General features: G+C 41.9%; 1 protein-coding gene across 6 annotated transcripts; it reads left to right on the top strand.

Annotated features, from left to right (window-relative positions):
- The first annotated feature begins 5,789 nt into the window (after nucleotides 1-5,789).
- On the top strand, nucleotides 5,790-10,747 carry LOC124150685 (ankyrin repeat domain-containing protein 50-like). 6 transcript variants are annotated; one of them, XM_046522723.2, is made up of 2 exons: nucleotides 5,790-5,937; nucleotides 8,667-10,747. In XM_046522723.2, the coding sequence occupies exon 2, from the start codon at nucleotides 8,678-8,680 to the stop codon at nucleotides 10,469-10,471; it is 1,794 nt and encodes a 597-aa protein (XP_046378679.2). In that variant the 5' UTR covers nucleotides 5,790-5,937; nucleotides 8,667-8,677; the 3' UTR covers nucleotides 10,472-10,747. The 6 variants fall into 6 exon arrangements, with proteins under 6 accessions (XP_046378679.2, XP_046378653.2, XP_048238452.1 ...); XM_046522697.2 differs by having other exon boundaries at nucleotides 5,790-6,018; XM_048382495.1 differs by having other exon boundaries at nucleotides 5,790-6,099.
- Nucleotides 10,748-13,435: the final 2,688 nt, after the last annotated feature.

Genomic DNA, 13,435 nt, shown 5'->3' with positions numbered 1-13,435 from the left:
GCCTTTTTGAACAGAATCTTCAAAGGAAGTTGAAACATTTCGTCAAAAAGGATAAAAGCTAAATTTGCAATTTGCGACCTCTTTGTAGATTTCACTTTGGACTATATACTGACTGCCATTATTATGACTAAATGGACCGGAAGTATCAAATGTACCTATACATGCACCGGTAGTATCACATGACCAAGCAGTCAGTGCAGCCAGAGTGAGTGAGTGAGTGAGTATGGTTTTACTCCGCTTTTAGCAATATTCCAGCAATATCACGGCGGGGGACACCAGAAATGGGCTTCACACATTGTACCCATGTCGGGAATCGAACCCGGGTCTTTGGCGTGACGAGCGAACGCTTTAACCACTAGGCTACCCGACCGCTCCAGTGCAGCCAGAAGCTGAATAAAGACGAGCTTTTACGTTTGACAGGCCTCTTTTTAAAACTTAGATTTGGTTTAAATTAGACTCATCAATTATTTTTGTTTTTGTAAGTATCAGTAGGATGAATAAAATATAAAATTCTCTATTTTCTTCTTTTGACCGGAATGATAACTTAATAGTGTTCAGAAGGGTACAAAACACCGCTTGGGGTACTGCTGAAGCTATGCATACTTGTCAGCTAACAAATTACACATCATTGAGCAGAAACAACTTATCTAAGTCAGACGGAATACTTGTGGTTGTGATTTTTTCATAAGGGTGATTATCAGGCAATAACAAACTGGAATGATACTTTTATTTTGCATTCCAAATTTTTAGGTTTGGCGATCTGTAAACCAAATAATCAAAATCGCCTTAGAAACAGGTAGACTTGCATAAGGAATGCACTGAGTATGTGATCGCAGGAAATAGTGAGTGAGTGAGTGAGTGAGTGAGTGAGTGAGTGTGAGTGAGTGAGTGAGTGAGTGAGTGAGTGAGTGAGTGAGGTTTTACAGTACTTTAGTGTATCTCTGCTTCTCAGTTGTAGATGAATCATAACCGAGGACGGGTCCACGACAATCGGATCCTTTCACCGAAGTTTTGCAACTTTGGTTTGTCATACAGATTCTGAAACAGAAATATTGGAAAACTTCAAATCAAGTCTACAATACTTGGGAATGAGTCTCCAGCACCAAACAGTGGAACTCTCCCCACCCCACGTGTGGCGTGAACATCGCCTCGTGTAACGCAATGCCCGAAAAGACCGCCGCTTTGTAGTGCAACTACAAACGATTCACGACCATGTCAGTGTGCGTGTGAACGGAACACTGCATGCAAGTTTCACTTTCCATGAACGTTTAAATTTCCACAATGTCGTTTTCATCTGAGTGAGTGAGTGAGTGGGTGAGTGGGTGAGTGAGTGAGTGAGTGAGTGAGTGAGTGAGAAAGCGAGCCCGCGTCAAAAAGCGTGATGCCTGGGTGAGTTAAACGAAACGTCACATGATATCGCAACGAGAACAGATATTCCATTCTTTGAAATATATCACTGTAAAATATTACTAAAATATTACAAATATCACTCATTTAATTAACATAGTGTTTCAAGGCATACTGACGATATTACAACTTTTTGTGACCCGTAAAGATTTCGGGATAGAATAGGTCTTCAGCAACCCATGCTTGCCGTAAAAGGCGACTATGCTTATCGTAAGAGGCGACTAACGGGATCGATTGGTCAGGCTAGCTAACTTGGTTGATGCATGTCATCAATTTCAATTGCGTGCATCGATACTCATGATGTCAATCACTGGATTGTCTTGTCCAGGCTCGATTATTTTACAGACCGCTAGAATATTGCTAAGTGCGGCGTTAAACAACAAACAAACAACCAAAACAAAACATCGTTTTGTATCCATATGTTTTATTTGCTTGTTAGCTCTTTTGATCATTAAATGCAATCTCTCACTGTACAACATGCACACATCCTTAATGTGACGACGAGGCAGAATGTCCCGCGAAACCCTTGGAACTAAAATGGTGGTTGGGTAGTCACGGTCGCATTTATTTTTCAACATTTCAACACCCTGGAATTTAGACTTCTAAAACTGAGTTTAAAAACCTGTTGTCTTTGCTGTGGGGAGTTCACGCAATAACTTAAGTATCATTAGTAATACAAGAGTAGTCTCCCTTGGAACACAGAAGCGGTAGTAAAATACCTTTGTCGTTTGTCGGGCATTCGTCACCACTCGCCCCTTTCCGTAACCTGCAAGAAGATCGCTATTCGGCTTGTCCCGGAATAACACGAGTTGGTCACGAATGGTTTGTCGGGCTGTGGGCTTTATTTTCATTACATGTGCAGGGTAGGTTTCAATGAACTGAAATTAACAAAGGTCTCCATATCAATTTTCAAGAAGCGAATGGAATAACAAACAACCACATCCACAGTTACAGACTGTATGCATCGTAATCCAATCTTGCTGGGCATTCAGTAATAGTCAACTGCTGTGCAGTAGAAAGTATACACAAATGAAACAAACAAGAAATTGTTTTTCGATGGTGATGAATGTGATACGGGTATTATAGTTGGGTTTAGGAATTTAAGTTTGCAGTGTTTCGGCAACTGTTTTCAGGCTAGTAACGTTTTGATAACGTTTGTAATTTTTTGGTTGAATCTAATTTTCAGGTGTATACTTTCTTTTTCACGGCAGTTGATTCCATTTGGCTCTTTGAGACAGAAAAACTCGCGGACAAAAATCTATTTTTATTTTTTCATTTATTTTTTACAATTAATTCAAGGCCAAAAATAATACAAAATGTATGTGGGATGCAGGCACAACACATGCAGGTTTAAATACGTAAGAATTAACACTTGTACATGTATTTGTGTAAATGGAGAACACAATTTTGAAGCAACTTGCAGTATTCTAGGTCTGTAATAGTATTGCAATATATCGAAGGGAATTCGAACCGATCCTGACACGAATGAGGGGCGTTATTTGTTGATACAATTAAATCATATGTGAACATTTTCACGATATAAAAGTAAATATATTTTTGACTAATGAAAGACCAATCCTTACGCCTAACTATCAATCACTACGACAGTTTTGATAATTATTTGTATAAAATATTGATTTTTATCCGTTGATTCAGGAATTATTGCCTGGTTCATTAGGTTTCTCTTTTCTGGATGAACTTCCTGTTATGTCACCAGACGCCACACGAGTAGTATATAGATAATGTGATTAAGTAAATGGTGTCAGTGTATGGAATACTGTAAGGGACATTCTCGCGTTCTCGCATTCTCGCACTTTTGGCATATTTGGTTGTTTCTAAAGGTCGAGATCGCGAGTTGGGTAAATCTCGCGTTCTCGCACTTTTGGAATTTTATGCTTTTGTCATAGGCCGAGATCGCGTTATCGCGAGGATGTCCCTACAGTATTCCATATCAATGCCTTCAGAACACGTTTAGGTAGATACGCAGATGCGTATGTCACTGACCAGAGTTTTATTTGTCTATAAGTGAGTTCGTGAGTAATTATGGTTGTAGGCCTCTCGTAGCAGTATTCCAGCAATATCACGGGGGATACCACAAACGGACTTGACACATTGTACCCACGTGTAGAATCGAACCCGGGCTTTTGGTGTGACGAGCGACCGCCTTAACCACCAGGCTACCCTACCGCCAATGCAAGAAAGCGTATCACGTTCAGCCTCCCCGTGCCCGCCCCCAAGGGAATGCCTTAATAAGTCCCTATAAGGACCATGCAGTGGTAGTAGTAGGCTCACCAACCAGTAGTCACTGCCGCTATGACGCGCTCAACCAGGGAGGGACTTCCTATAGCATCTATAGCCCTGTCAATGCGGCATCCTTAGTCCTGTTAAGGCGGCATCTGTAGCCAAGTCAATGCGGCATCATTAGTCCTGCAATGCTGCATCATTAATCCTGTCAATGCTTCTGTAGTCAAGTCAAGACAGATTTGGTGATTTTGGAAGGAAACATCACTGGACAGCATTACATTGACCATTCTCTATACCCTGTTGTACTAACCGTCAGATTAGAGCACGACCAGGTCGCCCTTATAACAAGGATCAGTTAGAACAGGCCCTCTGAGAGGAATGGTGTTGAATCCCATTTCTTGTGATCAGACGTATCACATCTATTCTCATGGTCGAGGTCGGCCGTCCATTGATTCCTGTGGTGGGAATACACAATACAGACTGACAATTGTAACATTCTGGAGGATTAAAGGGAGTTTCGTGTGCTGATTTCAGTCTTGATGGTTGATCGAATACTGAACAAGTGACCCCATCCAAACTGTGGCCACAATATCTTCTTTTTTTGGTTCTCATTCACTGCATAGCTTGTAATGATGTTGATATACAATTGATGCCTGTTGACAATATATATATATATATATATATGTTTATGGTGTATTTATTCCCAAGCAAGGGGAAATAATACTTAATCGGCATTTCACATCACAGTCAACAACTGTCATATCACAGCGGGACAAGTGGAGTCAATAACCTTGACTAGGACACTTTCATGATATGACATCTTGAAATGGAAATGACTATTAATAGATAAGTGCCACGGGCATAGTGTCTGTCATGCTCATATCTCGATGTCAAAGATTATGGCTTTGTTCGCCAAATACAATGTATTGATGAGGATAGCAATATTGTGGTCGAAACTTATTATTACCGAGGTGTAGGCAATGAAGATGTCATCCCAATATGACAGACGAGTGAATTCCCTTTCTCCTCACGTGTATGTCATCCACAGGACATTTAGTGAAATTATGCTATTCCATAAGTGTTGACATTTAGACCCGTGAACATCAGGGGTAGAATAGGTCTTCAGCAACCCATGCTTGCAGGCGACGATGCTTGTCGTAGGAGGCGACTAACGGGATCAGGTGCTCAGGCTCGCTGACTTGGCTGATGCATGTCATCGATCCCATGATGCTCATGATATCATGCTCATATATAGTTTTTGTTCTTGTTGCATGTTCAAACTGGTATGTAAGCAAATAAACAGTCGCGTACCATCAACCCGGGAAAGGGCCTCCCTACATAAACAAACATACAAACTCCTACTGCTGCCATGACCATAACACGAGATGCACAGTAAAGCAGTGTGCATGTAAAGGGAAGTAACTGCATGCTATACTGGATCGTAGTTTGCTTTTGCTATCATTCACAGGTGTCCATTCACATAATTTTCACTGCTATTTTGCTTTCTATGCCCAATGGAATCTTGTTTCGGTGGATAATCAAAACCTTTTCTTATCAAGCTGTGATGTTTTTTATTATCTAGTCTGCTGTAATATAGCCGGAATAAACATACTGTGGGTTTGAACAGCATTTCCTCGCTAGCTGTATGTGTTGGCTTGTGTTGCTGGGCCTGCCAGTGAAGACGTATGAAGCTGTTTACCCCATACCAGTCAGAAAGTCCAAGTGTTGTTTTCCTGGTGTTGACTAACAAGAAGAGGCTTCAGTTAAAGGGGCATAACTCTCTTTGCTAATGGCTGAATTTGTGTGTTTGTCATATGAGAGTTAGTATGGGTTTCCGGCGGTTTATGCCGTTTATAAAGTGGGGGGACACCAGAAACAGGCTTCAAACAGGGCGGACGCTCTACCACAAGACCACGGAGGCGGTCTATATACTATTAGCAAGTAGCCAATATTCCGTCAAACAAGTCATCAATTTGTAACGGCCTAAACGATCAGTTTCCTTGTCAATATGGCTCCCCACACACTTTCCTCATCGCGTGTTGTCCTTTACATAAATAGAATTGTAATTGTTTATTTTTACAGGAAGTGAGGGCCATGAATATCACAATTTCACTTGACATCCTTGAAGATTTTCCGGATCTGTTATCTACATTCCTAGATATCACATATACCTTATTCATGCCTCATACCCGTGGTGTCAAGTTTGCAAGTGAATGCATCAGCGGTTACCGGCACACGTTGTACACATGTCACACAAACGTTGAAGGGTCCTGAACAGACACAAACGTTGAAGGGTCCTGAACAGACACAAACGTTGATTGGTCCTGAACAGACACAAACGTTGATGGGTCCTGAACAGACACAAACGTTGATGGGTCCTGAACAGACATAAATGTTGATGGGTCCTGAACAGACATAAACGTTGATGGGTCCTGAACAGACACAAACGTTGAAGGGTCCTGAACAGACACAAACGTAAGTGCACGAATGTTAAATAAATGTACTGATTTTCCAATTACTTATGAGTTGCCACGTTAGAAGGTCGAATTCATGGCTAGGCATATATATTTACAATTACCATCTTTCTTCTATTTTATATTCACTATCATTAACGGGTAAACAGCCCTCTTACGTTTCTGTATGGCATTAAAGTGTCTCATTATCTCCACTGTATCTGTTTCGGTGAGTGAGTGAGTGAGTGAGTTAGTATGGTTTTACGCCGCTTTTAGCAACATTCCAGCAATATCACGGCGGGGGACACCAGAAATGGGCTTCACACATTGTACCCATGTCGGGAATCGAACCCGGGTCTTCGGCGTGACGAGTGAACGCTTTAACCACTAGGCTACCCGACCGCACCTGTTTCGGTGAGACCCTAAGGGTTCTCGGACACCCATATCGCAATGGCAAAACGACCACATGACATCAGATGAGGTGAATTGGGGTTTAACGTTGCATTCAATAGTATTGCATTTATATAGCGATGTGCGTATACGTGTATGTGTGCGTGTCTGATTGTACTAGTCCAGACTAATGCGAGGTTTATGATGTGAGCCCACTAAGATACAACAGTTTAACACGGATACCCCACTCAGACGTAGTGTACCGACTCCGAGCCGGCCAGTCCTTGTTTTAGCCCCTTAATGCCGAGCGCCAGACAGGGTAACAACAAGTACCATCTTTTATCTCTTGGTATGACGCGGCCGGGGATCGAACCACCGACTTTAAGCTCTCCGGGCAGAGGCACTACCTACTACACCACGGAGGCGCTCCAGAGATTACGTGAGCATATGCAGGACTTTCATCTACCCACTGAACAGTAATAATTGCCCAGTCACCATAGCAACCTAAGTGTTTTAATAACTACCCGTCAGAGTAACTACAATACATAGATAACAATACAGTAAACTACGTTTATAACGAACATGCTTATAACGAACTGATGGGTATAACGAACATATTTTTAGTCCCGGCCATTTGATGTATATGTGCTTACGAACTACGGTTATAACGAACTAAAATTAGTGGTCCCTTTGAGTTCGTTATAACCGTAGTTTACTGTACATAAGTAATACATAATAAAAATAAATAATTATGCAAGAATTCAAAATGGCTGAAGGCGGTGAAATGGGGTTATTCGTCGCGTCCAAGATCATTGCACTTATATTACACACACACACAAAACACACACACACACACACACACACACACACACACACACACACACACACACACACACACACACACACACACACACACACACACACACACACACACACACACGAGCGCAATTATCTTGAACGCGACGTTGAACCCCATTTCACCTCACTTCACCCCGTAACATGCACGTCATTATGTACACGGTATACATGACATAACTTGTCAACAGGCTCGCCCCTTACCATGAGAAGTACTATTCATGGTCTTTACTGTCAAATGTTGGTCACGTATTCTAATAACGAGACACCCGTGAAGATCCGGTGTAGACTACGGGTTCAGCAACTCATGCTTGCCGTAAAAAGCGACCAACGGGATCGGGTGGTCAGGCTCGCTGACTTGGTCGATGCATATCATCGTATCCCATTTGCATAGATCGATGCTCATGACGTGTCACTGGATTGTCTGGTCTAGACACGATTATTTACAGACCGCCGTCATATAGCTGTAATACTTTCGTGTGCGGCGTTAAACAAACAAACAAACAAACAACGACACGTGTATCCAACCTTTTTTGCCTGAGCTCACATCCTGAACCCTCTTACATATAAGATCATCTAACACAATATCATGCTCAGTCCTATGACCTTATCAAGGTAACAACAGATCCATACTGTATACTGCACAACATAGCACAGCAGTACTTATTGACGCAACCTTTACACCAATACTACAACGAAAACTCAACCCTATTGATACCATGTTTTCATGTTGCAACAGGCTAAAACCTACTATTTCAAACTTTAGAATTGCCAACACAAAGGCGTTTTAAAAGCATGCATATAACGATTTCAATGCACTGCCTTCTATCAGCAACGTGTGTCTCACACGTGCATAGATATCATCGTAACTCACTGTCAGTAGAGACGGCAGATTGTGTACGGCTCAGGTATGTCGTTTATATTTTATCTAGTGTAAATGTATTAAAGTTTCTACTTACTATTGACGATGCCATACTATTCTGCCTCACCTGACTCTTTATCTGTCATTGTTGCATATATGCAGTGTACATTATTATAAGAGTAACTAAATGATGCGTGACACGGTGACAGTGTCCATGAGCTTCGTTTATCATCACAGCCAATTGAATAGATTAATTTCTTTTCATTCTTTGTCATTCATTCCTGCCCATGTCGCGAACACGTTGTGTCAACACTAAATTTCACTGATAGATTCATATAATTTTCATCACTATTTTGCCTTTTACACCTAATGGACTCGATAATCGAGACTGGTAATTATTCTCTTTTTTATATTTCTAAATAATGGTATTAATATTTTAAACACTTAATTTACAGGTATTAACGCAATGAATGTCCTACGTCACAACATCAATGCAATACGAGCATTAACGTCAGATTCCATCCTCCATAATGAATGCAGAGAAGGGAACCTTTACAATGTGAGAAAACTATTGACCACGAATGCAGTGAACGTCAACAAACGAGGCCTGTATGGCTGGCCACCACTTTTGACAGCAGCATGGTGTGGAGATACAGACATGTTGGACTGCATCATGAACAAAGGGGGTGACGTGTCAGTGGTTGATTACGGCGGTGACAACATCCTTCATGTGGCCTGTAACGGAGGGAATGAGCATATGGTTAACTACGTCTTATCCATGGACATCGTCGACGTTAACAGCAGAGGACAATGCGGAAGGACACCAGTGATGGTGGCAGCATTAGGTGGACATCAGAGAATGGTGACTATACTGTTGAATGAAGGCGCCGATTTATCCTGCGTTGATGACGAGGGTAGTAGTATGCTCCATGTTGCATGCTGTGGAGGTGATGTTGAGACGGTGAAGTATGTCCTGTCGAGAGGATATACGCGTGTGGATGGAAGGAATCGCAACGGCTGGACAGCATTGATGTGTGCAGCATGGGCCGGACAAAGGGGTGCATTTGATGCGCTTGTGAGTGCAGGATGTGATGTATCAGCGGTTGATAACAACGGTAATACAATCCTTCACGTGGCTTGCCTTGGGGGTAATGTTGATATTGTGAAATATGTCCTCGTTGACATCAGTGATGACGTAAACTGCAGGGGCCAATATGGATGGACACCGGTGATGATAGCAGCAGGGCGAGGGTACAGGGGCTTGTTTGACTTTCTTGTGAGTAAGGATGTTGATCTGTCACTCGTTGGTGACGATGGTAACACCATCCTTCACATGGCATGTCTTGGTGGGGATGTTGAGATCGTGCAATATGTTCTCAGAGAGATACAAATGGACATCAACGTGGCAGGCCATGAAGGAATTACCCCGGTGATGATAGGAGCCAGGACGGGGAATCAGCTATTATTTGATCTACTTGTAAGTAAAGGAGCCGATGTGTCCATCATTGATCACCACAGGAACAACGTCCTTCACATGGCCTGTACAGGAGGTGATGATGTTATGGTCACAGACATTCTCCTTCTGAAACAATTCAGCATCAAGAGTAGAGGACAAAACGGGATGACGCCAATCATGTTCGCATCCCGAAGGGGACACGTGGGTGTGTTTGACGTGCTACTGAGCCAAAAAGATGATGTTTCAGTCAAAGATGATGATGGTAACAACATCCTCCATCTGGCAAGTCTTGGTGGTGATGATGCCATGACACACCATGTCCTCATCGAGACCTCCATTGACATCAACAGTAGAGGCAAGTTGGGCCGAACACCGGTGATGCTCGCAGCACAGTGTGGACACAAAGGTGTATTTGATGTTCTTTGGAACACAGGAGCGGACGTATCACTTTTCGATGATGAAGGTAACACCGCCCTTCATCTGGCCTGCTCGGGTGGGAATGATGAAATGGTACATTACATTCTTTTACATACCAAATTTGATGTGAACAGTAGAGGCAAGTGCGGAAGAACTCCAGTGATGGTGGCAGCAGAGTTCGGGCACAGAGGAGTCTTTGATATTCTTCTGAGACAAGGCTGTGATCTATCACTGATTGATGATGACGGTAACACCATCCACCATGTAGCCGCCATTGGCGGGCACGTGGACGTTATGAAATACCTTGTCTCACAGGACATTGAGGGTGCAAACGCCAAGAATAACCATGGGTCAACGGCAGCTATGATATCGAGTGAAAGACAGTGAGTGTATCAGTTATACTGAGAACAGAGTGATTTTGGAGAAATGGGTATGGTGCTGACATAATCAGGTCGAATCTTGAATTCGAACCCTCGATCATGGCTTTCTGGCACGCCTAAGGGACGCAACCCTCAATAGGGAATTGCGCCACCGAAGACGACTGGGCCACCTACCTAACAGTAGCGAAAATAATTCACTTACCGGTACACATACGAAGATAGAGTGCCTCTTAATTTATCCTTACCATAACGATATGCTCATACGATTGGACAATCAGAGGTTTCAAATCACAACAACCTCTGATAAGAACATCTAATTCGACAGCCACATCACCGTGAAAGCTAACGTTTATAGAAAAATACATTGTACTCCTTTCTCGATCGTTTTAGGTAGGTAGTTTCAAATAGTGATGTCGAACGCTGTTACTCGCTTTTAGGCAGGAAATATGACGAATATCTGACATCATATGAATTGCTTCACAACGCTGAGGCACTCCATTTTACAGTTGCACCTCAAATTCAGTTTTCCATTGTCAAATCTACAGTTGACATACCTATAGCTCGATGTTGACAACAGATATGTTTATTCCCCAGTTAATGAAGCAGCAGTTACTTTTAATAATGTAGCGATATGATAATTCTGTCTTTAGATATATTTTCTGTGCCATTAAATGTTTCAAATACACGCTATTGTCATGTTTATTGTGGTTCAAACAAATTGATGGGCACGTTGGCTAAACTGAAACAAGCAAGAAATGTTTATTGGATGGTGATGCATTTCATACAGGTATCATTGTTGTGTTTTGGAACTAATGCTTGCAGTGATTCAGCGACTGTTTTCAGCCAGGTAACTTTTTGATAACGTTTGCAATTTGTTGGTCAAATCCAAGTGTCTCCTTTCTTTTGTCAGGCAGTGTAGTTGTATGTAACTTCATCCCACATGTATGGTATGATTTATAGTGGATCTGTGATATTTACTCTACTGTTTATGATTTTCATGAATGCTGAAGCGACTAACGGGTTGTCAGTCTCGCTGACTTGGTTGATGCACGTAAGCGTATTCCAATTGCGTAGATTAATCCTCATGATGTCAATTACTGGATTGTCTGGTCCATACTCGATTATTTACAGACCGCCGTCATATAGCTGGAATAGTGCTCAGTGCGGCATTAAACAACAACCAATCAACTGAATACTGCATGGACTCTCGGTCGTGGTCTGGGGCAGCTGCAACACGGAGCGACCAGGGCCCCGTTCCTCAAAGCGATCTTAGCGCTACGATGATCGTAAACCTATGTTAGAGTATGGGACTTACGATCACCTTAGTGCTAAGATCGCTTTGTGGAACGGGGCCCAGGGCCACGTCCCACAAAGCGAGCTTAGCTCTATGATTGTCCTACGTATATGTATAAGTATTGGAGTTGTGATCGTCTTAGTGCAGATTTGTGTCTGTCTGTAGGGTAGTCGCCGCGATGGCTGTTCAACATGACAATGGTTGAACAGGCTGTAAACATGTGAAATCAACTGACCAATGTCAGAGTGTATTTTGTTGTTCATTTAGGTGAACGTTCAAACAGAACTTCTTGTACAAATAATGATCTCCCAGACGTCTTGGGAACGGTCCTAATAGGTTTAAATTTTTACAATGAAATTCTCTATCTGCATTCTGAACCAGTGTTATAAAACTTTCGGCATGCTACATTCTTCACCCACAAAAGTTATGAGTATGGATGTTTTGTTTGTTTGGTTTGTTTGTTGTTTAATGCCGCACTCACAATATTCCAGCTATATGACGGCGGTCTGTAAATAATCGAGTCAGGACCAGACAACGCAGTGATTGATATCATGAGCATCGATCCACGCAATTGGGATCGATGACCGTGCATCAACCAAGTCAGCGAGCATGACCACCCGATCCCGTTAGTCGCCTTTTAGGACAAGCATAGTCGCCTTTTACGGCAAGCATGGGTTGCTGAAGACCTATTCTACCCCGGATCTTCACGGGTCAACACAAGGCAACAGTGTAACTTGTAGGACAGGCCCTCTACACAAATGTGGTGAGATTTTACTCCCGCTTCTGAGCTGTCGACTTATAGTGCGGGGCTGTGTCAAGGCGGTACTTTGGTGTTCTCTACAAGACACGTTCGTTTCCATATATCCTTTGTATAGACAATGCTGTTTATAAATGACTCTGTTTTATATCTCTGTATTAAGTTCGCGCGGATGTTATGGTATGCCTGAAGTGATGCGTCTCTGTTCACTTTCTTCATATGTTGTATTAATACGCACTCGTGGAAATGGTGTAATGTTTTCGTAATTAAGTAAACTTCAGCGCTGGTAGCAAATAGGACATATAATTAATATAAATAATTCTTATTTCACATGGTGTTTAATATAATAATTTCCATTTATATTTTTGTCCACTCGACAATACTACTGTGAAACAGGAGTCGTGTCGTGTCAGGCAGGTCTTAGAGGTGATTAGAGGTGAGGTGATTAGAGGTGAGGTGATTAGAGGTGAGGTGAGGTGAGGTGAGGTGAGGTGAAATGAAATGGGGTTTAACGTCGCGTCCAAGATTTATTGCACTTATATAGCGCGTGTGTGTGTGTGTGTGATTATCGTGCTTGATTCATAAGTGAGACGTGTGTGTGTGTGTGTGTATATATATATATACTGCTCTACAGTAATATTTTTTGTAGTTTGCTTATATATATATATATATATATATTATATATATATATATATATATATATATATATATATATATATTTTCAAAAATCATCTTCATCAGATGAAAAAAGTGGAAGTCAGTAGGTCAGTAAGTCAGCCACGGTGTCAGTGCGTCGTAATACATGTACTTAAAGTATAGGACATCAAAATGACCGACGCGATAAACATGAAGGAATGAAGTATTGTTATGAACCTTTGTCGATAACAATTGTTATCACTGATGTCATCAATGATCATTTG

This window comes from Haliotis rufescens, unplaced genomic scaffold (genome assembly GCF_023055435.1).
Source record: "Haliotis rufescens isolate VD_foot unplaced genomic scaffold, xgHalRufe1.0.p SCAF_4, whole genome shotgun sequence".
NCBI classification, from domain to species: domain Eukaryota; kingdom Metazoa; phylum Mollusca; class Gastropoda; order Lepetellida; family Haliotidae; genus Haliotis; species Haliotis rufescens.
The sequence above is the reverse complement of the archived record's forward strand: the minus strand, read 5'-3'. Positions and strand labels throughout refer to the sequence as shown.